The sequence below is a fragment of the Pseudophryne corroboree genome, chromosome 5 (assembly GCF_028390025.1).
Source record: "Pseudophryne corroboree isolate aPseCor3 chromosome 5, aPseCor3.hap2, whole genome shotgun sequence".
Lineage (NCBI taxonomy): Eukaryota > Metazoa > Chordata > Amphibia > Anura > Myobatrachidae > Pseudophryne > Pseudophryne corroboree.
Genome location: NC_086448.1, coordinates 696,980,345 through 697,007,655, shown reverse-complemented (window position 1 = coordinate 697,007,655; position 27,311 = coordinate 696,980,345). Strand labels below are relative to the sequence as shown.

At 45.8% G+C, this 27,311-nt stretch overlaps 1 protein-coding gene across 3 annotated transcripts in view; it reads right to left on the bottom strand.

The window, feature by feature from the left end:
* Positions 1–27,311, bottom strand: part of PREX2 (phosphatidylinositol-3,4,5-trisphosphate dependent Rac exchange factor 2) — an 867,640-nt gene that overhangs the window by 509,863 nt on the left and 330,466 nt on the right. For all 3 annotated transcript variants that reach the window (XM_063923872.1, XM_063923873.1, XM_063923874.1), the window contains 2 exons: positions 12,261–12,483; positions 9,918–10,125 (listed from right to left, as the gene is read on the bottom strand). In XM_063923872.1, the coding sequence (XP_063779942.1) occupies positions 9,918–10,125; positions 12,261–12,483 (431 nt within the window). The remainder of the gene's footprint in view (positions 1–9,917; positions 10,126–12,260; positions 12,484–27,311) is intronic.

Sequence of the window (27,311 nt, the reverse complement as noted above, 5' to 3'; positions counted from 1 at the left end):
TACTCGCGTTAGATATCACTCGTACCGCCAGAGGAGTGATAAATTATAAATATATATCTGCGCTTGCAAATTTATTAGACAATATCACCGAAATGTATGACGACACCTTCAGGTATACTGGGAAAGAGTTACAAGCCTACAAAACAGAACTGGTTCAGCATAGAATGATTCTCAATTACCTCACAGCTGTGACAGGCGGGTATTGTGTTACCCTAGCAACTCAATATGGAATAAAGTGCTGCACGTACATTACAAACAGCACGGAGGACCCAGCCGAGGTCATAGACCAAAAGATGGATGACATTTTACAATTAAAATGGGAGTTCCGAAGGAAACACAATCTCACACTCGCTGCTGTGGGTAATGAGCTGACCAGTTGGGTGTCATGGTTGAACCCACGAAATTGGTTCTCGGGCTTAGGAGAATGGGCCCAAGATATTATTATGGATGTAGGGAAATTTATTTTGTGTATTCTGGGAGTCGTCATATTGGTTGGCCTGATATTTAGATGAGTTCAGGTTTTAGCGAAGCGTAAAAGTAATACCAGGGTGATGAGTCTAAGGAGCGAGGACACTGTACTAACAACAACTAATCTGATTTATGACCCAACGATAGAGACAATGTTGTGATGAAAATGTGATTCCACGGTCCGTTTCTTTCACCCGTTTCTCCTTTGTTTCTCTCCAAGGTACAAAGACATCCGCTTGGAAGAAGAATTTGACAACCTCTTTTATACAGACCATTGATGAACTATGCTACAAGCCCCATTTTCCCTAGTGACTTTAACTTTTACGATAGCCCAATACTTTAGAGACTGTAACTTTACGGACAATGGAACAACTTTTACTCGTTATTTATAGCAAAAGCACCGAGAGACATCAGACAACATGTACATCTAGACAAGACTTCAGACAAGACCTCAATCGGCGAATGCATATTAAACTCACATAGTTTACGACTGCATTTATAATAATTGCTTCTTATCTTCACCTCTACAACCTTCAGGTAATGACACATATAGTCGATAGGGAATATAGATACAGATATCAGCACTCACATATCCCCCCATTCATGTATCATCAACTAAATGTGCTCCCCCATTTGTTGCAACCAAAAGCCGAAAAGAGCTCGGTAAAGTTTGACAGCCCATCCACAGACCCGTAATACGGGATAAGAAGGAATTCAAATGTATACTTCGCAATACCTCGAAGCTTGATCTAAAACACGTACGGCACACTGATACATGACCCCTCAAACATGGATTCATATACACATGCTTCTACTATTTCACTAGGTCATACCCTTTTCCCACCTGCTCCTCTCCTCCCTTAACCCAATCATAAAATTGTATTTACATTATGACATATATTTTTCTTTTTGAACTGTTTTAGGAAGTCGCAGTTATCGATGACTGCCAAAGGGTGGACTGTCAAAGTCGGAAAAATATCATGCTACACGTTGCCATATATCCACCCCATGTGCGTGCCTGCTCAACGTGCACATTCTCTCCCGTGCGTGCGGATACTCGCAGCTGCGTGATGGCGCCTCCTCGGCCATGCGCTCGAGCGCGTGGTATGTGCATTTACGGTAGAGTTTGTGTGCGTCTAGCGGGCGACTCAATCGTTAAATAATAAAACCAAATAGTATGTTTTATAGATAATGTTCTCCTTAATAATGACTGTAAGTTTGTTTAATGTAACTGGTCGCTGGACAGAGGAATTCCTCTTTGCATGGTACGAAGGGTCAGACAGGGTTTGAGCAGTGGTGTTTGGTACCTAACTAAAGAACATTTTATTAGAAACAATCCGGTGCTGGTTAGGTAAAGATTAATCGCTCCTGCGTATAGTTATGTCTATTAGTAGTTTCTGGACATTTACTATATTTGCGGTTCATTATCCATGCGGTGGGAATTCTCAGATTCCCTCCCACCTGAGCAGTTTGATATAGTCACAGCCCACCTGTTCAAACTAACCTATGACCTTTTGTTATGATGCGAGGAGACATTCCTGTGTCCAATGAACAATGAGATTGTAGGTCCCTTTGTAGTATACTGTACGCAGTATATATAAGGACAGCCAGCCTGGCCAGCCCAGTCTTCTCTCCACAAACGGTTTTCATCTTGACTAACTCGGAGCTGGTACCAGAGCTGCGCAGCGATCATTCCCCAGTGTGTGTAAGTTATTCTCTGTAACCATTCTAAATCTCTGTTTGTATTTGCCATATTCTCTCTCTCTGTTATTGTATAAGATTGTGATGATATTGTATATTTATGTGTAGTTAGCCTGCTTAGATATTGATGTTAGCCTGTAGTGTATGAACTGTTAACTGTTTTAACTTTTACATAGCTAGATATTGTTAGTAAAGGTGTTGGAACCTTAGCAAGGTATTGTGTGTTTATTACATTGCTGAGAGTATTCAGAGTGTCTCAATCGCTCAAGAGGCTTTCGTACAATAGAGGTTAATTAGCATTGCATTGTGCTCACATTACAAAACCAAGGTTTACAGTACAAACTCAATCATGCACTGTGTTGCATACAAGGTTTACTGAGTGTCATCCCGTGAGCGTCTGCGCCGCTCGTGTTCTCCTCGAGGTCACGAGCATACGCTACGCTAGTAGCGTAGCATTACGGTAGTCGGCCGCCTATAGCGTGCTCGACACCACGCGTTAAGTTGTGAGCGAGCGTGTCGCATGTGCGTCTCGACCACGGCTAAGCGTCTGCTACGCTAAGTGCGTACCCTTACGGTACCCCATACGCCAATTGCGTACTGAGTCTCTTACCCATTTTATAGTGAATGTAATAAGATAAATAGTTAGCTTTATCAGTTCCCTCGCTGCTATGTGACATTGTGTTGCTCCCTTCCTGCAATAAAGTTCTTCAATATTTTCACCAAGCCTTACTGTCAGAGTCCTGTATGAGGAAGACCTATATCAGGCCATCCCTGTTCCGACCCAGCTGTGGTTCCTCTTCCCTATCATCGGAAGAACCCCCGAGTTCACAACACCCCCAACCTAGGTCAGTGACAGTATACTTAGGCCACATGGACCCGGGGGATCGGAACCCAGAGGCAAGTACCATCCAGGACCTGGTTTCCCGAGTTCAAAGTCAGGAAGCAGCACAGAGCCAGGTGATGCATTATCTTCCGGAATTATCTGGCTGGCTGGATCAAATTCAGACTTCTCTGGCTTCAGTAGTTCCGGCCCCAGTTCCAGTATCCGCTCCAGTGGTTGTCTCTAGTAATGTTCCATCCTTGTCTGGAACCAGGTCACGCCTTCAGCTCCCTACTCCTTCTCGTTATAACGGGAATCCAAAGAATTGCCGTGGTTTTCTCAATCAGTGCGAGGTACATTTTGAACTCCTTTCACATAACTTCCCTACTGATCGGTCCAAGGTGGCATACATTATTTCCTTACTTGAGGGTTCAGCGTTGGATTGGGTGTCTCCGTTATGGGAGCGATCTGATCCGTTGGTTTCTAGTTACACCAACTTCATTACGTCATTCCGGAGGATCTTTGATGAGCCCGGCAGGACGACCGCTGCCTCTGCAGACTTGCTCCGTGTCCGACAAGGCTCTCGTTCAGTGGGACAGTATGTGATCCATTTTCAGACCATAGCCTCTGAACTGCGCTGGAATAATGATGCCCTCCGAGCTGCCTTTTGGAACGGGCTCTCCGATCGTCTAAAGGACGAGTTGATCACTAGAGATTTGCCAGATTCCTTAGAACAGTTAATCTCGCTCTGTGTAAAGGTGGATCTTTGCATGCAGGAACAAGGTGGCGAACGTAGTCGGTCAGATCGATCAAGGGTCCGATCTCTTCCGTCTAAGCAAACGGTTATTCCGAGTCCTGACGAACCCATGTAGATTAATTGATCTCGGCTGTCCCCAGAGGAACGTTAGCGTCGTCGTGAGGGTAGACTCTGCCTCTACTGTGGAGCCGCGGATCATTTTCTCAAGTTTTGCAAGTCTCGCCCGGGAAACGGGCAGTCCTAGCTGGAGGAGTCGAGCTAGGGGTTTCTTCTAAACCTCCAACAGTGGACTGTTTACTCTCCGTGTCTCTGTTTTCTGAGTCAATAGCCAAACCCGTTAAGGCTCTGCTGGACTCAGGGGCTGTGGGGAATTTTATTTCCCTTTCCTGTGCCCAGAATCTGGGTTTTCAGTTACGGTCGGTTGAACGACCTATTACGTTGACTGCTATCAATGGTACCCACATTTCTAACAGTCTGATTTCAAGTTGTACAGTGCCAATCAAGCTGCAAGTGGGAGCTCTGCATCAAGAACGCCTGGAGTTCCTAGTGATTCGGGAGATGCCCCACGATCTTGTTCTCGGCCTTCCTTGGCTTAAACTTCACAACTCTCACGTCGACTGGAGTTCGACACAAATAATATCTTGGAGTCCATTTTGTCATTCAAATTGTCTCACTCCAGTCTACCCACTCCGTGTATCTTCCAAGTCAGATGAAGGGCTCATTCCGGAGGCCTATCGGGAGTTTTCAGACGTGTTCTCGGAACAGGCGGCCGATCAGTTACCACCGCATAGACCCTGGGACTGCCCCATCGAGCTCATTCCGGGGAAAATGCCACCTCGGGGTCGCACTTATCCCTTATCATTACCCAAGACCCAAGCTATGTCAGACTGCATCAAGTCTAATCTGCAGAAAGGATTCATTCGCCCCTCTACCTCCCCGGCGGGGGCAGGGTTCTTTTTTGTGAAGAAGAAGAATGGAGGGCTGAGACCATGTATTGACTATCGTGGTCTAAATGATGTCACCATTAAGAATAAGTATCCGTTGCCGCTCATTACGGAGCTTTTTGACAGAGTTCGCGGAGCCCGAGTCTTCACCAAGCTCGACTTAAGGGGAGCTTATAATTTGATACGTATCCGACAGGGGGACGAATGGAAGACGGCCTTCAATACCAGGGACGGGCATTACGAGTATCTGGTAATGCCGTTTGGCCTCAGCAACGCCCCTGCCGTCTTCCAGGGATTCATTAATGAAATATTTCGGGATATGCTATACCTAAGTGTAGTGGTATATTTGGATGATATTCTGATATTTTCTAAGAATCTCACAGAGCACAGAATACAGGTCAAAGAGGTACTTCTTCGATTGCGAGAGAATCATCTTTATGGCAAGATTTCCAAATGTACCTTTGAGGTCCCTTCTGTTCCATTTCTTGGTTACATCATTTCGGGCACGGAGCTTCGTATGGATCCGGAGAAACTCACTGCCATTCGGGACTGGACTCAGCCTCTTTCCTTGAAATCAGTACAACGATTTCTGGGTTTTGCAAATTACTACCGGAAATTCATAAAGGGATTCTCTACCATTGTGGCACCTATCACTGCCCTAACCAAGAAGGGTTCTGACCCAAGTCATTGGTCCTCTAAAGCTGTAGCAGCGTTCGCTCAGTTGAAGTCAGCCTTTATGTCTGCTCCGGTACTTCAACAACCAAATTTTTCAAAACCATTCTTTTTGGAGGTTGATGCTTCCACGGTAGGCATAGGTGCCGTGCTTTCGCCGTACGCTCCAGACGGGAAGTTACATCCATGTGGTTTCCATTCTCGCAAGTTCTCTCCTGCTGAACGGAATTACACCATTGGAGACAAAGCGCTTTTGGCAATAAAATCTGCCTTGGAAGAATGGAGATATCTTTTGGAAGGTGCTAAACACCTAATTACTATTTTCACTGATCACAAGAATTTGCTGTACCTCAAGACGGCCCAGTGCTTGAATCCCCGTCAAGCCAGATGGGCGCTCTTCTTTACCCGATTCTCGTTTGTTATTAAGTACCGGGCTGGGACTTTTAACACCAAGGCTGATACTTTATCCCGTTCCTTAACGGCTTCGGATAAGGAGAATTCCATTGAGAAGGCTTTGATTCTCAGTCCAGTTTCTATGTCAGCGGCTCCCATCGCTCTGGGTCCTCCTCCTGGGAGAATGTCTGTGCCAGCTAAATTCCGACCAAGGTTGTTGCAGTGGGCTCATATTTCCAAGTTTTCCGGTCACCCTGGAGTTCAAAAGATGTGGGAGTTTCTACGAAGATCTAACTGGTGGGACACTATGAAGAAGGATATTCAAGGTTATATCAACTCATGTCCTCAGTGTGATCAGCACAAAATTCTTCATCTACCTCCTGCGGGGTTGTTGCATCCACTGTCCATTCCTAAGAGGCCTTGGACTCATATCTCTATGGACTTTGTCACTGAATTACCCCTCTCCAAGGGTCACAATACCGTCTGGGTAATTATTGACCGTTTCTCTAAGACGGCACATTTTGTACCTTTGACCGGGTTACCATCAGCTCCCAAGTTGGCTTTGTTATTTATCCAGGAACATTTCTGCCTGCACGGGTTACCACAGGAAATCGTCTCTGATTGGGGGGTACAGTTCATTGCAAGATTCTGGAGAGCCCTCTGCACGGCCTTACAAATAAAACTCAAGTTTTCATCCGCTTACTATCCACAAACCAATGAGCAAACTGAACGCGTCAATCAAGATTTAGAGACTTTTCTCCGTGTTTATCTTTCTCCCTCGCAAGATGATTGGGTGGAACTGTTGCCATGGGCCGAGTTTGCCCATAATCATCTGTACCACTCTTCGACTGGTGAGTCCCCATTTTTCATTAATTATGGATTTCATCCCCAAGTTCCAGAATTACCCATTTGTCCTCCGGAGGATGTTCCTGCTGCAGCCTCTACTCTCCGGCACTTCAGTCAAATTTGGAGTCGAGTCCATGCTAACCTCAAGAGAGTCTCCGGCCGCTATAAGTTCTTTGCGGATAGGAAGCGACGAGCAGCTCCCCAATACAAGGTTAGTGACAGGGTATGGCTCTCCACCCACAACCTCCGGTTAAGGGTGCCCACTATGAAGTTCGCTCCGAGGTTTATTGGTCCTTACCCCGTGTCACAAGTCCTGAACCCGGTTGTCTGCAAAGTGGGATTGCCTTCCCACCTCCGGATACCAAATTCCTTCCATGTCTCTCTCCTTCGCCCCCTTATTTTAAACCGGTTCCATTCAAAGTCCCTGAGGCCAACCTCTGCAGAGACTGAAGCTGGAACGGACTTTGAAATCAAAGCTATTCTTGACTCTCGTTATCTTCACAAGAATCTACAGTATTTGGTGGAGTGGAAAGGTTTTGGCCCCGAGGAGAGGAGCTGGGTCAAGGCTACTGAAGTTATGGCTCCCCGACTGGTGCGGATCTTCCATTCCAGACATCCAACAAAACCTGGAAAGTGTCCGGGGGCCACTCCTGAAGGAGGGGGTACTGTCACACGCCAGAGGCGGCGTTCGCTGCGCTTACCCCTGCGTGCCTGCTGGTCTGTGTTGCGGCCTCCGCCTTCGGTGGTCCACGGGCTCCGGCATCTGGCTGGAGCGGCTCCCGGCGGTTCCCCGGGGCAAGGGCGCCGCCATGACACCCGGCATCACGTGGGCGGGGAGCAGGTGACGTCATCAGACTGTTCCGCCAATCCAGTGGAGGCGGGAGATTCAAAGTCAGACGCCGGGCAGAGCCTCGGCGCCTGAGTATCGTCTTTTCCCCTGAAGTGGATGCCAGTGCTCTTGTTCCCGGCGTGTCTCTCTGTAGTTGTACTCCAGTGTCTCCGGCATTTCCAGGTGCCAGTTGCTGTACAGTTTCCAGCGTTCCCAGCGGCTGGTGTGTTCCTCTGCGGTCCAGTCACCAGCGCTTCTCGGAGTCAGCGTGGGCTGCGGGCTAAACACCGCTCTCAAGTTCTATAGGTCATCAGTGCCTTTAACCACCGCTCTCAAGTTCTACAAATCATCAGTGTCTTTAACCACCGCTCTCAAGTTCTACAAATCATCTGTGTCTTTAACCACCGCTCTCAAGTTCTACAAATCATCAGTGTCTTCAAACACCGCTCTCAAGTTCTACAAGTCATCAGTGTCTTTAAACACCGCTCTCAAGTTCTACAAGTCACCAGTGTCTTTAAACACCGCTCTCAAATTCTACAAATCTTCAGTGTCTTTAAACACCGTTCACAAGTTCCTCAAATCATCAGTGTCTTTAAAACATCGCTCACAAGTTCTTCAGTCACCAGTATCTTTTACATCGCTCACAAGCTCTTTAATCACCAGTATCTTTATAAAGCATCGTTCTCAGTGTCTTTCACCATCACTCACAAGTACTTCATTTATTAGCATCTTTAACATTGCTTACAAGTTCTTCTATAGGCCTGGGCATTCTCCCATAAGTTCCCTCGCTGCTATGTGACATTGTGTTGCTCCCTTCCTGCAATAAAGTTCTTCAATATTTTCACCAAGCCTTATTGTCAGAGTCCTGTATGAGGAAGACCTATATCAGGCCATCCCTGTTCCGACCCAGCTGTGGTTCCTCTTCCCTATCATCGGAAGAACCCCCGACTTCACAACACCCCCAACCTAGGTCAGTGACACCCACTGCCAAACCGGTCATGCTGGAGGATGTTGCAGGCAGCAGAACGTTCTCCTCGGCATCTCCAGACTCTGTCATGTCTGTCACATGTGCTCAGTGAGAACCTGCTTTCATCTGTGAATAGCACAGGGCGCCAGTGGCGAATTTGCCAATCTTGGTGTTCTCTGGCAAATGCCAAACGTCCTGCATGGTATTGGGCTGTAAGCACAACCCCCACCTGTGGACGTCGGGTCCTCATACCTCCCTCATGGAGTCGTTTGAGTAGACACATGCACATTTGTGGCTTGCTGGAGGTCATTTTGCAGGGCTCTGGCAGTGCTCCTCCTATTCCTCCTTGCACAAAGGCGGAGGTAGCGGTCCTGCTAATGGGTTGTTGTCCTCCTATGGCCTCCTCCACGTCTCCTGATGTACTGGCCTGTCTCCTGGTAGCGCCTCCATGCTCTGGACACTACGCTGACAGACACTGCAAACCTTCTTGCCACAGCTCGCATTGATGTGCCATCCTGGATGAGCTGCACTACCTGAGCCACTTGTGGGGGTTGTGTGCTACCACTAGAGTGAAAGCACCGCCAGCTTTCAAAAGTCACCAAAACATCAGCCAGAAAGCATAGGAGCTGAGAAGTGGTCTGTGGTCACCACCTGCAGAACAACTCCTTTATTGGGAGTGTCTTGCTAATTGCCTATAATTCCCACCTGTTGTCTATTCCATTTGCACAACAGCATGTGAAATTGATTGTCAATCAGTGTTGCTTCCTAAGTGGACAGTTTGATTTCACAGATGTGTGATTGACTTGGAGTTACATTGTGTTGTTTAAGTGTTCCCTTTATTTTTTGAGCAGTGTACATTTTCCTCCAAGTCACAGATACAAAGAGTGAATATTCACACTTGCTCACTGGCAGCTGACAACTGCCTGTGTCATGCAAAGCCATAATTATATCTAAGCTAAATGACATAATAAAAGCTATTTATTGTGCAAGTCTGGAACATTACTGTATTAGCTTAACCAAAGCTGATAAAGTGCTAACTATCTACTTGCAGTTCCTAACATAAATGGGGTTTATACCATATAATAGGGACTAACATTTATTTTTTTAGAATTAAGTGATAATCCTAACTTGCAACCTTAGACACGACTGCTATAAAACCACATAGGTCTTCCAAGCATTCTGTGCTAGTACATCACAGCACAGCTCTGATCTTGCTTTCGGAAAAAATAATAATGTACTGAAACCTTTTGGAGTGCAATTCTACTGGTGGACTATAAAGAAATAACTTGATTTTGAAACAATTTACTTTTTGGGAATATTTGCAATTTACATGTAGAGTTTTACTATCACTCCTATGACCTTTGCCCTGGTCCCAGTAATTATTATGTAACGGGTATGACCTTATAAAAGGGAGAACATATAGAAACAATACACTGAGTACACGGATAAACGAATATACCTGGGTATACTAAAGTACTTATTTATCTACAAAGTAATAGTGAAGAACACTGAATACTTACTCATCAATCTGGGACACGCAGCTCTCTACCTCTGCCAGCGCTGACTGCAATTTGCTCAGCAACTTATGGTGTATGTCTTGCGTTTCCAAATCTTCAGCTCGGAGCAGGTATCGCAGACCATGTCCATCTCGCTGACCCAGTGAATGTCCTGACGGCGCAGCCATTGTGGTTATGGTATGTTGTATGTACACCATAGGATTAAGTTTACCTAAACATCATGCAAGAAATAACAATGTAAAACAGCAGTTGCACATATTTTTAACTGCGATAAATAATACAATTTGGGGTACTAAAAAAACCCCATCTCTCCTCTTAAACTGAGACTGGATTTCCTGGAGTACCCCGAAATAATGAAGACAGTCCAGCCAATACTACTGTCTATACTTGAAATGGTGCATTGCCATGGTCACCTAAGATCAGGACTGTGGGAAGGCACCATACTAAGCATACGGAAATAGTTCCGGCCGTAACATGTTCAATAGTTATGGATCCTCCAAGAAACCAAATCGCAATTTTCTTCTATTTTGTAACCCCTAAAAAGATTCAAAGAAGATTCATGTAGGTAATAAAACATGGCTTTGTTAAGAAGGGTTATTAAAGATTAAAGTTTATTTGTTTTTAATGAATAAATCTTTAAAATTTTTATTAGCATTTTTCTCTGGTGTAATACTGGTTCGGGTAGGTATCTGTATTGTGCCAAGGGCACAGTACTTTAAATCTATATTTAACACATTTATTACCCCCTACCCACTGGACAATGGGCATGGGAAGAGCCGTAATGCTAGTATCACTATGGATGGTTCAATAGCATATCTATAATGGGTGCAGTGTGTGTGGTGCACAGGGGCCCCCAGGGTCCAGGGTGGCCCACACCATCAGAGGCAATTTAAGAGAGCAGGGAGACCGTGTGCAGTCTTTAATTGGGTCGTCTCCTCTCCAGGGGCGCAGTAGACTCTGGCATTGTGCCAGAGTCTACTGCACATGCACAGGTCTCTGGGAACATGGTGCCTGCATTCCCAGGGACATCTGTATTGTGCATGCACAAATCACCGGAAAGTAACTATGGCGGCCATTTTCCGAGTGATTCTTGCCGCTGTGCAGCTAGCGCTGGGCCGACGAAGAGGTGAGTATAATTAAATGGGCGCAGGGTGTGTGGGTGTGTGGGCCCCGCTGGACACCTTGCACCCATTATAAATATGCCAGTGCACACCACACACTCTGCACCCATTTCTCCTATACTTACCTCTCAGGGGTCCTGTGTAGGCAGCATCAGCGCTGCAAAATCACTGTGAAAATGGTGCAATGCCCATTTTCCTGGCATTTTGCTCATGCTCAGTAGGGAAATCACTAGGAAAATGACCACCACACCATTTTCCCAGAGATCTGCGCCTCTTCTAGAAGACTCTAGCACAGTGCTATGGTCTACTAGCACTTACACACACACTGCTAGAGAGGAGGGGGCCCTGATGGACACTGCACACGGGCCCCCTCCTCTCTTAATATGCCCCTGTCCTGGTTATATATAAGAGGGGAAGCCAGCGCTGCCTCCAACCCAATATGGAAAAGCCTAGTGCTAGTTATCCTAAAGTCAGGGTGTACCCCACCTCCGTTTTTCCACTGTATTTTTGGTAAATATCACATAACTGTAAGCACTAATTCTGGTTAAGAATTAGGGGATCCCATGCATTTTACTTTTCTTTTTTACTATCTAGGAGGTGGATGGAGTTCCTGTTGTCCAGCCGTTTGATTACATTTTTCTTCCAGTCAAATGATAATCTGATGAATATATGGACTGAAAAGATTTACAGACTATCGGGCAAATCTGAGGAAAAAGACAGTAGTGTATAGAGTCCAACTTCCTGATTGTTTAGTTGGCCAGGAAAGTGCTTAGTTTTCGATCTGCTGAAAATGTTAGTAGTGTTTGGCCAGTTTATTAATCATCTGCAAACTGGTAGGAAAGGAGTCCTAACACAGAAACTGCAGGTATCAGTCTCCAGCTCAGTGGGTCTCAACTCAAGTCCCCAAGGACCACAAAACAGGCCATGTTTTCTGGATTTCTTTAATCACACACAGGTGAGTTAATCTATTTTGCTGTGTCAGTAATTATCCCACCTGCTTTTACAGACAGCAATCCTGAAAACATGTCCTGTTGGGGATAACTGAAGGGTTGAAGTTAAGGCTCTATGTTCTAGAGTACACTGTAAATGATAGGTTATCAAAAAATTCCTCTTCTTTGATCTTTTTTTATAGATGGATGATGTCAATAACTTCAAGTGCTGTATGAAAAAAAATAATGTTTGCATTATACAATTACATTTTATAAATATAATACAGAATGGTCACCTTGCTCTGTACTTTTATTTTCCTTGTCCTGGGATGCTTGTTTCCTGCTATCCAGCTGTACCCCAAAAGCACTGCCAAGGGATGTCAGAGTTTTCGGGTAGGAAACCTCCATTACATTGAAATGGCAATTTGTTGGACAGAAATCACTGCTATGTAGAGGGGATATCTTTGATTTTGCTTGTTTGAATGTAGGCCAGGCTCGGTTTTTTAAGACTCTTGAAAACTAAATGCAAATGAAATATATTAATACAAATATATATATATATATATATATATATATATATATATACACATATACACACAGGTTGAGTATACCATATCCAAATATTCCGAAATACGGAATACAGGCGGAGAATCCCTTATCCAAAATTCAAAATCACTAATTTTTTGTTCCCCTACTGAGATAATGACACATATATGTGTATATTATGTTATATATCTATATAATATATCTATATATACACATGATATATATATATATATATATATATATATATATATATATATGTCATTATCTCAGTAGGGGACCCAAAAATTTGGGATTTTGAATTTTGGAGAAGGAAAACTCAACCTGTATTCCTAAATACGGAATTCTTTGAGTGAGAGTGAGACAGTGAAACCTTTGTTTTCTGATGGCTCAGTGTACACAAACTGTATCAAATGACCTTCAGGCTGTGTGTATAAGGTGTATATGAAACATAAATGAATTGTGTGAATGTACACCCATTTGGTTTAATGCACAAAGTTATTAAAAATATTGGCTAAAATGACCTCCAGGCTGTGTGTATTAGGTGTATATGAAACATCACCATGATATCTCATTATACAGTATGCAATTATTCCAAAATACGGAAAAATCCGATATCCAAAATACTTCTGGTACCAAGCATTTTGGATAAGGGAAACTCAACCTGTATATATACACACACACACACACACACACACACACACACACACACACACACACACACACACACACACACACACACACACACACTTTATTAGCCTGACTTCTTTATCCAGAACTTTCCCTTAACTGTGGTGTCTAAATGATGTGACTGGTTGCATTGATGTGTATCTGCCTGTAGCACCAGCACCACCTTTGCGGATATGTGGCGATGAGAACAATCTTCACCCAAATCATTTTTAATAAACAATGAAGCTTGAAAACTCCACTAGGGAAGGACTCAGATATACCAGATTTGTGATGGTTATTATAAGTGTGATGCCCAAAATCTGAGGTTGCGTTTGATAAAAAAAAAGAGGATGTTCTGTGATATTTCCCATGTTACTAAGGGGCAGATGTACTAAGCCTTCCATAGTGATAGAGCGGAGAATATAGTAATCAGCTCATAACTGTCATGTTATAGGTTGTGTTTGAAAAATCACAGTTAGGTTCTGGTTGTTTGGCAGTTTATTTCTATTCACTTTGGGGGCGATTCAGATCTGATCACTGGGCTGCTAACTTTGCTGTCCTGCGATCAGATAGTCGCCGCCCCCAGGGGGAGTGTAAATTCTTCGGGCAAGTGTGCAATCCCATGTGTATGCCGCACTACAAACATCCACCGTGTGCACTCCTACAGTGCGATAGAATCAGGCTTATCGGGGCCAGAGCTGACATCGGACACCCTCCCGGAAAACGCTTGGGAACGCTGGCTGGTGGAAAATTGAGGGGGGATCCCACCCTATCAGTCTAGGCTTAAAGGCTGAGTGCTGGACATTTAGCATTTTGCAGGCTGACCCCACAACATTTTTTTTATTTTTACCAAAAAAATACATAGAAGATTGCATTGATCCTACAGATCCATTCAGCTCTTTATACAAACACACCTCTAAGGTAGCAACTAATTTTTTCGGGTGATTTTGGGTGATTTTGATTGGAAACTGCTGTGACCATGCCTGGAATTTAAACCCACTACCACTTAGTAAAATTCTCCCATGGTGTATATGTGTCAGCATCCAGGTCTACCTTAGTCATAATTAAGTTAACACAGCCGTTCTATACATTGGCACACCACTTCCACCACACAGTCTGCTTCTCCAAAGTATTGTAAGTGTAAAATGCAGAAAAATCTTCGTACAGAGGTGCAGTATGTGTGAGCTTTTTGTCTGCACATATGGAGTACCAAAATGTATATTGTTCACAAATGAAACAGTCATATGCTCTACTCTACAGTACATGAGCCTCCAAATATTGCAAGGCTTTTTTATAACGTATAATATAATGAACAATAGTAGAGATTTTAGAGACGCCAAGTCTTATTGCATTTTAGTTTTGTTACACTTTAGTCTTATTTGTTTTGTTACATTTTAGTTGTGTTTGTTTCATTCTGATTTTAATTTGTGTTCACCAGTGGTTCCCAAACTGTGTGCCTAGGCACCCTGGGGTGCCGTGAGACACTTGCAGGGGTGCCTCGGGTTGGTGGTCCAGCACCAAATCAAATTATTTATTGTTAGAGGGCTGCCAATCATAACATATGTGGACAATTAAAACCCCAACCCTGTTCACCACCACATAACTGAACCTAAGGGTGACAGGTAAGCACAATTTACTTAATTTCATATATCTTTTTTAATTTAACAATAAGTAACTTTTGGACTAGAGGTGCCTTGATAAAAAAAAAAAGCTCTGGTGCACAGTGATTCAAGAGAGTTTGGGAACCACAATTGTTATCTAGTGTTTCAAAATGCAAAATGAAGTCATTTTTGGCACATTATTTTCTTAGCATAGATGTAACTGGGATACAAATGTATTAAATATGGATATGTCTCTTTGCTGAACCCATTTCTGACTAATTTCTCCATGAGATACCAAATAATTCAAGCATCCCTAAACTATGGACAACAGACAGCTGGTGCAGTCCAGGAAACAGTCCATTTATCTCACCACAGTCCACATAAACTAGTGTTCTGTAATACTTGATTTTGTCTCTAACTGCAAAAAGATCCCATACTTTATATAAATAGGTTTGCTCTGGGCAAAAAGGATATTTGCTGAAATGTTTTCTTCAAAATGATCTTGTTATTCAAATCTCCCACATGCTGCACTATAAAGAGACCGCACTCCGGAATGTAATTTAATCAGGTCACATTTTACAATTTAGGGGTTTTCAATCTTAACTCTGCAAACATCTGGGACATTTCAAGTGATACCAAACCTCTTGTAAGAGCACAATGTACGAATAAAATGTACCACAAACAGCCTATTTTTAGAATTTAACTTTCTCACACAAAATGTTCAAGCAATTTTGGTTACTATGGATACACACTACCTCTGAGCACAAATGACAGAGTCCTTCTCCAGCACAAAACTACCTCAGAATGCATATTTTGCTGGCAATACTGTCTGTATAAGTAACAAAGAATGAAGACAGAGCAGCCTTATAAGAGATGGTAAAGCTGTGTCACTTTTGTAGTAATGTCCATGCAAGGAAAATTATCATTTAAAAGCATAATGTCATTATGTAATGATTCTTGATTCACAGTATTTTCATATTCTTAATTACCCAAAAATCAATGCTTTTAGATGTATGGATGAAAAAGCCAAATTCTGTAGCATAAAATATGCTATTTAAAATGGAAGATAGAAAACTGGTTACAGGAGGCACGAGACACTGTGATGAAAGTAAATCATCTAAACCAATATTATCTGTAAATCTTCAGAAGTGACAGCAAAACTTGATTTGTAAGTACTGCAATATATATGGTATTTACTGACTTACCCTAATTTCACTTTATATATGTTTCTCTGATGAAGGTTTTGTCCCTCAGAATATTTTACATAGAAAATACTGTTTTTTAAAAGCTGTTCCCTGCACAGTACCAATTCTTATGTTCTATATGCAATTATCAGTGTGTCCTATTGTTCTGCATGCCTCTATCCATCTGTGGTACTCAGCATATGCTATTATTTGCCACACAGATACTGTGCAACTGCATACGGTACCTCCCAACTTTGGTGTGTGGCTATGCCAGCTGTACTATTACCTAGCCATGTGTAGGGGACTCCAACAGCGGGATCAGCTGGAACACAGGGAGAATGTCTGACCCATTCCCAGCAGCCCAACACTACAAGCAAGGCCCAATCTGGGTGGATAAAGATGAGGGGGGTGATATGAGGTGGGCAAAGATGAGGAGGGTAATGTGAGTAGGGTTATGACAAGGGGGGTAATGTGAAGAGGGTAATGACAAGGGGGGTAATGTGAGCAGGGTTATGACAAGGGAGGTAATGTGAGGAGGGTAATGACAAGGGGGGTAATGTGAGGATGGTAATGGCAAGGGGGTAATGTGAGGAGGGTAATGACAAGGGGGGTAATGTGAGGATGGTAATGGCAAGGGGGGTAATGTGAGGAGGGTAATGATAAGGATGGTAATGTGAGCAGGGTTATGACAAGGGGGGTATTGTGAGCAGGGCAATGACCAGGGAGGTAATGTGAGGAGGGTAATGACAATGGGGGTAATGTGAGGAGGGTAATGACAATGGGGGTAATGTAAGGAGGGTAATGACAATGGGGGTAATGTGAGGAGGGTAATGACAAGGGGGGTAATGACAAGGATGGTAATGTGAGCAGGGTAAAGACAAGGGAGGTAATGTGAGCAGGGTAATGACAAGGGAGGTAATGTGAGGAGGGTAATGACAATGGGGGTAATGTGAGGAGGGTAATGACAATGGGGGTAATGTGAGGAGGGTAATGACAATGGGGGTAATGTGAGGAGGGTAATGACAAGGGGGGTAATGACAAGGATGGTAATGTGAGCAGGGTAATGACAAGAGGGGTAATGACAAGGGGGGGTAATGTGAGCATGGCAAAGACAAGGGGGGTAATGTGAGCAGGGCAATGACAAGGGAGTTAATGTGAGCAGGGTAATGACAAGGGGGGATATGTAAGGAGGGTAATGACAAGGGGGGTAATGTGAGGAGGGTAATGATAAGGCTGTGTTTTGTGGTGGAAATAAAATGAGGAAATAATAAGATTTTACTTACCGGTAAATCTATTTCTCGTAGTCCGTAGTGGATGCTGGGGACTCCGTAAGGACCATGGGGAATAGACGGGCTCCGCAGGAGACAGGGCACTTTAAGAAAGAATTTGGATTCTGGTGTGTTCTGGCTCCTCCCTCTATGTCCCTCCTCCAGACCTCAGTTAGAGTAACTGTGCCCGGAAGAGCTGACAGTACAAGGAAAGGATTTTGGAATCCAGGGCAAGACTCATACCAGTCACACCAATCACACCGTATAACTTGTGATAAACATACCCAGTTAACAGTATGAACAACAACGGAGCATCAGATCAACCCTGATGCAACCATAACATAACTCTTATTTAAGCAATAATAAGAATTTACTTACCGATAATTCTATTTCTCGGAGTCCGTAGTGGATGCTGGGGTTCCTGAAAGGACCATGGGGAATAGCGGCTCCGCAGGAGACAGGGCACAAAAAAAGTAAAGCTTTTACCAGATCAGGTGGTGTGCACTGGCTCCTCCCCCTATGACCCTCCTCCAGACTCCAGTTAGGTACTGTGCCCGGACGAGCGTACACAATAAGGGAGGCAATTTGAATCCCGGGTAAGACTCATACCAGCCACACCAATCACACCGTACAACTTGTGATCTAAACCCAGTTAACAGTATGATAACAGAAAGAGCCTCTTAAAGATGGCTCCTTAACAATATAACCCGAATTTGTTAACAATAACTATGTACAGTATTGCAGATAATCCGCACTTGGGATGGGCGCCCAGCATCCACTACGGACTCCGAGAAATAGAATTATCGGTAAGTAAATTCTTATTTTCTCTATCGTCCTAAGTGGATGCTGGGGTTCCTGAAAGGACCATGGGGATTATACCAAAGCTCCCAAACGGGCGGGAGAGTGCGGATGACTCTGCAGCACCGAATGAGAGAATTCCAAGTCCTCTTTTGCCAGGGTATCAAATTTGTAGAATTTTACAAACGTGTTTTCCCCCGACCACGTAGCTGCTCGGCAGAATTGTAATGCCGAGACCCCTCGGGCAGCCGCCCAAGATGAGCCCACCTTCCTTGTGGAATGGGCCTTAACAGATTTAGGCTGTGGCAGGCCTGCCACAGAATGAGCAAGTTGAATTGTGTTACAAATCCAACGAGCAATCGTCTGCTTAGAAGCAGGGGCACCCAACTTGTTGGGTGCATATAGTATCAACAGCGAGTCAGATTTTCTGACTTCAGCCGTCCTTGAAATGTATATTTTTAAGGCTCTGACAACGTCCAACAACTTGGAGTCCTCCAAGTCGCCAGTGGCCGCAGGCACCACAATAGGTTGGTTCAGGTGAAACGCTGATACCACCTTAGGGAGAAAATGCGGACGAGTCCTCAGTTCTGCCCTATCCGAATGGAAGATTAGATAAGGGCTTTTATAAGATAAAGCCGCCAATTCAGATACTCTCCTGGCGGAAGCCAGGGCCAGTAACATAGTCACTTTCCATGTGAGATATTTAAAATCCACCTTTTTCAATGGTTCAAACCAATGGGATTTGAGGAAATCTAAAACTACATTTAGATCCCACGGTGCCACCGGAGGCACCACAGGAGGCTGTATATGCAGTACTCCTTTAACAAAAGTCTGTACCTCAGGAACTGAGGCCAATTCTTTTTGGAAGAATATTGACAGGGCCGAAATTTGAACCTTAATAGATCTCAATTTGAGACCCATAGACAATCCTGATTGTAGGAAATGTAGGAAACGACCCAGTTGAAATTCCTCCGTCGGAACACTCCGATCCTCGCACCACGCGACATATTTTCGCCAAATGCGGTGATAATGTTTCGCGGTGACTTCCTTCCTTGCCTTAATCAAGGTAGGAATGACTTCTTCTGGAATGCCTTTCCCTTTTAGGATCTGGCGTTCAACCGCCATGCCGTCAAACGCAGCCGCGGTAAGTCTTGAAAGAGACAGGGACCCTGTTGTAGCAGGTCCCTTCTCAGAAGTAGAGGGCACGGGTCGTCCGTGACCAACTCTTGAAGTTCCGGGTACCAAGTCCTTCTTGGCCAATCCGGAGCCACTAGTATTGTTCTTACTCCTCCTCACCGTATAATCTTCAATACCTTTGGTATGAGAGGCAGAGGAGGAAACACATATACTGATTTGTACACCCAAGGTGTTACCAGTGCGTCCACAGCTATTGCCTGTGGATCTCTTGACCTGGCGCAATACTTGTCCAGTTTCTTGTTGAGGCGAGACGCCATCATGTCTACCATTGGTCTTTCCCAACAGTTTATTAGCATGTGGAAGACTTCTGGATGAAGACCCCCCTCTCCCGGGTGAATATCGTGTCTGCTGAGGAAATCTGCTTCCCAGTTGTACACGCCCGGGAAGAACACTGCTGACAGTGCTATTACGTGATTCTCCGCCCAGCGAAGAATCTTGGCAGCTTCTGCCATTGCACTCCTGCTTCTTGTGCCGCCCTGTCTGTTTACATGGGCGACCGCCGTGATGTTGTCCGACTGAATCAACACCGGTTTTCCTTGCAGGAGTGGTTCCGCCTGGCTTAGAGCATTTTAGATTGCTCTTAGTACCAGAATGTTTATGTGAAGAGACTTTTCCAGGTTCGTCCATACCCCCTGGAAGTTTCTTCCTTGTGTGACTGCTCCCCAACCTCTCAGGCTGGCGTCCGTGGTCACCAGGATCAAATCCTGTATGCCGAATCTGCGGCCCTCCAATAGATGAGCCTTTTGCAACCACCACAGAAGATATACCCTTGTCCTTGGCGACAGGGTTATTCGCAGGTGCATCTGAGGATGCGACCCTGACCATTTGTCCAACAGATCCCTTTGGAAAATTCTTGCATGGAATCTGCCGAATGGAATTGCTTCGTAAAAAGCCACCATTTTTCCCAGGACTCTTGTGCATTGATGTACAGACACCTTTCCTGGTTTTAGGAGGTTCCTGACAGGTCGGATAACTCCTTGGCTTTTTCCTCGGGAAGAAAAACCTTTTTCTGAACCGTGTCCAGAATCATCCCTAGGAACAGCAGACGTATCGTCGGAAAACAGCTGCGATTCTTGGAATATTTAGAATCCAGTCGTGCCGTCGAAGAACTACTTTAGATAGTGCTCTTCCGACCTCCAACTGTTCTCTGGAACTTGCCCTTTTTAGGTCGTGCAAGTAAGGGATAATTTAGATGCCTTTTTTCTTTGAAGAAACATCTTTTCGGCCATTACCTTGGTAAAAAGGCCCGGGGTGCCGTGGATAATTCAAACGGCATCGTCTGAAACTGATATTGACAGTTCTGTACCACGAACCAGAGGTACCCTTGATGAGAAGGACAAAATTTGGACATGGAGGTAATCCTTGATGTCCAGGGACACCATATAGTCCCCTTTTTTCCGGTTCGCTATCACTGCTCTGAGTGACTTTATCTCGATTTGAACCTTTTATGTAAGTGTTCAAAACATTTTAGATTTAGACTATGTGTCACCAAGCCGTCTGGCTTCAGTACCACAATATAGTGTGGAAAAATAATACCCTTTTCCTTGTCGTAGGAGGGGTACTTTGATTATCACCTGCTGGATATACAGCTTGTGAATTGTTTCCAATGCTGCCTCCCTGTCGGAGGGAGCCGTTGGTAAAGCAGACTTCAGGAACCTGCGAGGAGAAGATGTCTCGACTCTCCAATCTTTACCCCTGGGATAATACTCGTACGATCTAGGGGTCAACTTGCGAGTGATCCCACTGCGCCCTGAGACTCTTGAGACTACCCCCCCACCTTGAGTCCGCTTGCACGGCCCCAGCGTCATGCTGAGGACTTGGCAGACGCGGTGGAGGGCTTCTTTTCCTGGGAAGGGGCTGCCTGCTGCAGTCTACTTCCCTTACCTCTATGTCTGGGCAGATATGACTGGCCTTTTGCCTGCATGCCCTCATGGGAAAGGAAAGATTGAGGCTGAAAAGACGGTGTCTTTTTTAGCTGAGATGTAACTTGGGGTAAAAAAGGTTGGATTTCCCAGCTGTTGCTGTGGTCCCCAGGTCCGATGGACCGACCCCCAAATAACTCCTTCCCTTTATACAGCAATACTTCCATCTGCCGTATGGGATCTGTATCACCTGACCACTGTCGTGTCCCTGACATCTTCTGGGAGATATGGACAACGCACTTATCTTGATGCCAGAGAGCAAATATCCCTCTGTGCATCTCACATACATATATATAGAATGCATCCTATTAAATGCTCTACATGAATAAAATATTTTCAGTCAGGGAATCCGACCAAGCCAACCCAGCACTGCATCTCCAGGCTGATGGCGATCGCTGGTCGCAGTATAACCACCGTATGTGTGTATATACTTTTTAGGATATTTTTCCAGCTTCCTATCAGCTGGCTCCTTGAGGGCGGCCGTATCTGGAGACGGTAACGCCACTTGATAAGCGTGTGAGCGCCTTATCACCCTAAGGGGTGTTTCCCAACGTACCCTAATTTCTGGCGGGAAAGGGTATAACGCCAATATTTGCTATCGGGGTAACCCTACGCATCATCACACACTTCATTTTATTTTATCTGATTCAGGAAAAACTACAGGTAGTTTTTTCACTCCCACATAATACCCTTTCTTGTGGTACTTGTAGTATCAGAAACACGTAACACCTCCTTCATTGCCCTTAACGTGTGGCCCTAATGAGAAATACGTTTTTTTTATTCACCGTCGACACTGTATTCAGTGTCCGTGTCTGTGTCTGTGTCGACCGACTGAGGTAAATGGGCGTTTTTTAAAACCCCTGACGGTGTTTCTGAGACGCCTGGACCGGTCCTAATAGATTGTCGGCCGTCTCATGTCGTCAACCGACCTTGCAGCGTGTTGACATTCTCACGTAATTCTCTAAATAAGCCATCCATTCCGGTGTCGACTCCCTAGAGAGTGACATCACCATTACAGGCAATTTCTCCGCCTCCTCACCAACATCGTCCTCATACATGTCGACACACACGTACCGACACACAGCACACACACCGGGAATGCTCTGACAGAGGACAGGACCCACTAGCCCTTTGGGGAGACAGAGGGAGAGTCTGCCAGCACACACCAAAAACGCTATAATTTTATAGGGACAACCTTATATAAGTGTTTCTCCCTTATAGCATCTTTTATATATATACAATATCGCCAAAATCAGTGCCCCCCCTCTCTGTTTTAACCCTGTTTCTGTAGTGCAGTGCAGGGGAGAGCCTGGGAGCCTTCTCTCCAGCTTTTCTGTGAGAGAAAATGGCGCTGTGTGCTGAGGAGATAGGCCCCGCCCCTTTTTCGGCGGGCTCGTCTCCCGCTATTTTTGAAGTTAGGCAGGGGTTAAATATCTCCATATAGCCTCTGTGGGCTATATGTGAGGTATTTTTTGCCTCTAATAAGGTTTTTATTTGCCTCTCAGAGCGCCCCCCCCAGCGCTCTGCACCCTCAGTGACTGTTGTGTGAAGTGTGCTGAGAGGAAAATGGCGCACAGCTGCAGTGCTGTGCGCTACCTTTATGAAGACTCAGGAGTCTTCAGCCGCCGATTTTGGACCTCTTCTCTCTTCAGCGTCTGCAAGGGGGCCGGCGGCGCGGCTCCGGTGACCATCCAGGCTGTACCCGTGATCGTCCCTCTGGAGCTAGTGTCCAGTAGCCAAGCAGCAAATCCACTCTGCACGCAGGTGAGTTCACTACTTCTCCCCTAAGTCCCTCGTTGCAGTGATCCTGTTGCCAGCAGGACTCACTGTAAAGTAAAAAACCTAAGCTAAACTTTCTCTAAGCAGCTCTTTAGGAGAGCCACCTAGATTGCACCCTTCTCGTTCGGGCACAAAATCTAACTGGAGTCTGGAGGAGGGTCATAGGGGGAGGAGCCAGTGCACACCACCTGATCTGGTAAAAGCTTTACTTTTTTTGTGCCCTGTCTCCTGCGGAGCCGCTATTCCCCATGGTCCTTTCAGGAACCCCAGCATCCACTTAGGACGATAGAGAAAACTATATACAAGTATTGCAGAAGAGGTCCGCACTTAGGACGGGCGCCCAGCATCCACTACGGACTACGAGAAATAGATTTACCGGTAAGTAAAATCTTATTTTCTCTAACGTCCTAGTGGATGCTGGGGACTCCGTAAGGACCATGGGGATTATACCAAAGCTCCCAAACGGGCGGTAGAGTGCGGATGACTCTGCAGCACCGAATGAGCAAACACAAGGTCCTCCTCAGCCAGGGTATCAAACTTGTAGAACTTTGCAAAAGTGTTCGAACCTGGCCAAGTAGCTGCTCGGCAAAGCTGTAATGCCGAGACCCCTCGGGCAGCCGCCCAAGAAGAGCCCACCTTCCTTGTGGAGTGGGCTTTTACTGATTTTGGCAGCGGCAATCCAGCCGCAGAATGAGCCTGCTGAATCGTGTTACAGATCCAGCGAGCAATAGTTTGCTTTGAAGCAGGAGCACCCAGCTTGTTGGATGCATACAGGATAAACAGCGACTCAGTTTTCCAGACTCTAGCTGTTATGGCTACATAAACCTTCAAAGCCCTGACCACATCTAGTAACTCGGAATCCTCCAAGTCACGAGTAGCCACAGGCACCACAATAGGTTGGTTCATATGAAAAGATGACACCACTTTTGGCAGAAATTGTGGACGGGTCCGTAATTCTGCCCTGTCCATATGGAAAACCAGATAGGGGCTTTTATGTGACAAAGCCGCTAATTCTGACACACGCCTAGCTGAAGCCAAGGCTAATAGCATGACCACCGTCCACGTGAGAAATTTTAACTCCACGGTTTTAAGTGGCTCAAACCAGTGTGACTTCAAGAAACTCAACACCACGTTAAGATCCCAAGGTGCCACTGGAGGCACAAAAGGGGGCTGAATATGCAGCACTCCCTTCACAAACGTCTGAACTTCAGGCAGAGTAGCCAGTTCTTTTTGAAAGAAAATAGACAGGGCCGAAATCTGGACCTTAATGGAACCCAATTTTAGGCCCAAAGTCACTCCCGCCTGTAGGAAGTGAAGGAAACGGCCCAGCTGGAATTCCTCCGTGGGGGCATTCCTGGCCTCACACCAAGCAACATATTTTCGCCATATACGGTGATAATGTTTTGCCGTCACGTCCTTCCTAGCCTTTATCAGTGTAGGAATGACCTCATCCGGAATGCCTTTTTCTGCTAGGATCCGGCGTTCAACCGCCATGCCGTCAAACGCAGCCGCGGTAAGTCTTGGAACAGACAAGGCCCCTGTTGCAACAAGTCCTGTCTTAGAGGCAGAGGCCACGGTTCCTCTGTGAGCATTTCTTGCAGATCTGGATACCAAGTCCTTCTTGGCCAATCCGGAACAATGAGTATTGTTCTCACTCCTCTTCTTCTTATGATTCTCAGCACCTTGGGTATGAGAGGAAGAGGAGGAAATACATAAAGCGACTGGAACACCCACGGTGTCACTAGTGCGTTTACAGCTATCGCCTGAGGGTCTCTTGACCTGGCGCAATACCTCTGTAGCTTTTTGTTGAGGCGGGATGCCATCATGTCTACCTGTGGCAGTTCCCACCAACTTGCAATCTGCGTGAAGACTTCTTGATGAAGTCCCCACTCTCCCGGGTGGAGGTCGTGCCTGCTGAGGAAGTCTGCTTCCCAGTTGTCCACTCCCGGAATGAACACTGCTGACAGTGCGCTTACGTGATTCTCCGCCCAGCGAAGAATTCTGGTAGCTTCCGCCATCGCCACCCTGCTCCTTGTGCCGCCTTGGTGGTTTACATAAGCCACTGCGGTGATGTTGTCTGACTGAATCAGAACCGATTGGTCACGAAGCAGGGACTCCGCTTGACGTAGGGCGTTGTATATGGCCCTTAGTTCCAGGATATTGATGTGAAGGCAAGTCTCCTGACTTGACCACAGACCTTGGAAATTTCTTCCCTGTGTGACTGCCCCCCACCCTCGGAGGCTTGCATCCGTGGTCACCAGGACACAGTCCTGAATGCCGAATCTGCGGCCCTCGAGAAGGTGAGCACTCTGCAGCCACCACAGGAGAGACACCCTGGCCCTGGGGGATAGGGTGATCAGCCGATGCATCTGAAGATGTGATCCGGACCACTTGTCCAACAGATCCCATTGAAAGGTCCTCGCATGGAACCTGCCGAAGGGAATGGCCTCGTATGATGCCACCATCTTTCCCAGGACTCGCGTGCAGTGATGCACCGACACCTGCTTTGGTTTTAATAGGTCTCTGACCAGTGTCATGAGCTCCTGAGCCTTCTCCATCGGGAGATAAACCCTCTTCTGGTCTGTATCCAGAATCATGCCCAGGAAGGGCAGACGAGTCGTAGGAATCAACTGCGACTTTGGGATATTTAGAATCCAGCCGTGCTGTTGTAACACTTCCTGAGAGCGTGCTACGCTGATCAGCAACTGCTCTCTGGACCTCGCCTTTATGAGGAGATCGTCCAAGTATGGGATAATTGTGACCCCTTGCTTTCGCAGGAGCACCATCATTTCCGCCATTACCTTGGTAAATATTCTCGGTGCCGTGGAAAGACCAAACGGCAACGTCTGGAATTGGTAATGACAATCCTGTACCACAAATCTGAGGTACGCCTGATGAGGTGGATAAATGGGGACATGAAGGTATGCATCCTTTATGTCCAGAGACACCAAAAAATCCCCCCCTTCCAGGCTTGCGATGACCGCTCTGAGCGATTCCATCTTGAACTTGAACCTTTTCAGGTATATGTTCAGGGATTTTAAATTCAAAATGGGTCTGACCGAACCATCCGGTTTCGGTACCACAAACATGGTCGAATAATAACCCTTTCCTTGTTGAAGGAAGGGAACCTTGACCACCACCTGCTGAAGATACAATTTGTGAATTGCAGCTAACACTATTTCCCTCTCTAAGGGGGAAGCTGGCAGGGCCGATTTGAGGTATCGGTGAGGGGGCATCTCCTCGAATTCCAGCTTGTATCCCTGAGACACAATCTCTATTGCCCAGGGATCCACCTGGGAATGAAACCACTTGTGGCTGAAATTTCGGAGACGCGCCCCCACTGGGCCTAGCTCCGCTTGTGGAGCCCCAGCGTCATGCGGTGGATTTAGTGGAAGCCGGGGAGGACTTCTGCTCCTGGGAACTAGCTGTGTTGTGCAGCTTCTTTCCTCTGCCCCTGCCTCTGGCAAGAAAGGACGCACCTCAGACTTTCTTGCCTTTCTGTGAACGAAAGGACTGCATTTGGTAATACGGTGCTTTCTTAGGTTGTGAGGGAACATATGGCAAAAAATTTGACTTTCCAGCAGTAGCTGTGGAGACCAGGTCCGAGAGACCTTCCCCAAACAACTCCTCACCCTTGCATCGCCTGTCCATTGCCGAGTCCACAGGACCCTTCTGGCAGAAATCGACATTGCATTTATTCTAGAGCCCAGTAGGCTAATGTCTCTTTGAGCATCTCTCATATATAGGACAGCGTCTTTTATATGCCCCAGGGTCATTAATATAGTATCCTTGTCCAAGGTATCAAGTTCCTCAGATAAGGTATCCGTCCATGCTGCTACCGCACTACATACCCAGGCTGACGCAATTGCCGGCCTTAGTAAGGTACCTGAATGTGTATAAATGGACTTCAGGGTACCCTCTTGCTTTCTATCCGCAGCATCTTTGAGGGTGGCCGTATCCTGTGACGGCAGGGCTACCCTCTTGGATAAGCGTGTTAGAGCTTTGTCCACCCTAGGGGAGGATTCCCAGCGTAACCTGTCCGTTGGCGGGAAGGGATACGCCATAAGCATCCTCTTGGAAATCTGCAGTTTTTTATCTGGAGATTCCCAAGCCTTTTCACATAACTCATTTAGCTGATGTGAAGGGGGAAAGGTCACCTCCTGCCTTTTTTCCCCATACATATGAACCCTCTTGTCAGGGACTGGGGTTTCCTCTGTGATGTGCAACACATCCTTCATTGCTATAATCATATAACGGATGGCTTTTGCCACTTTAGGTTGTAACTTTGCATCATCATAATCGACACTGGAGTCAGAATCCATGTCGGTATCTGTGTCAACAATTTGGGATAGTGGGCGCTTCTGAGACCCTAACGGCCTCTGCGAC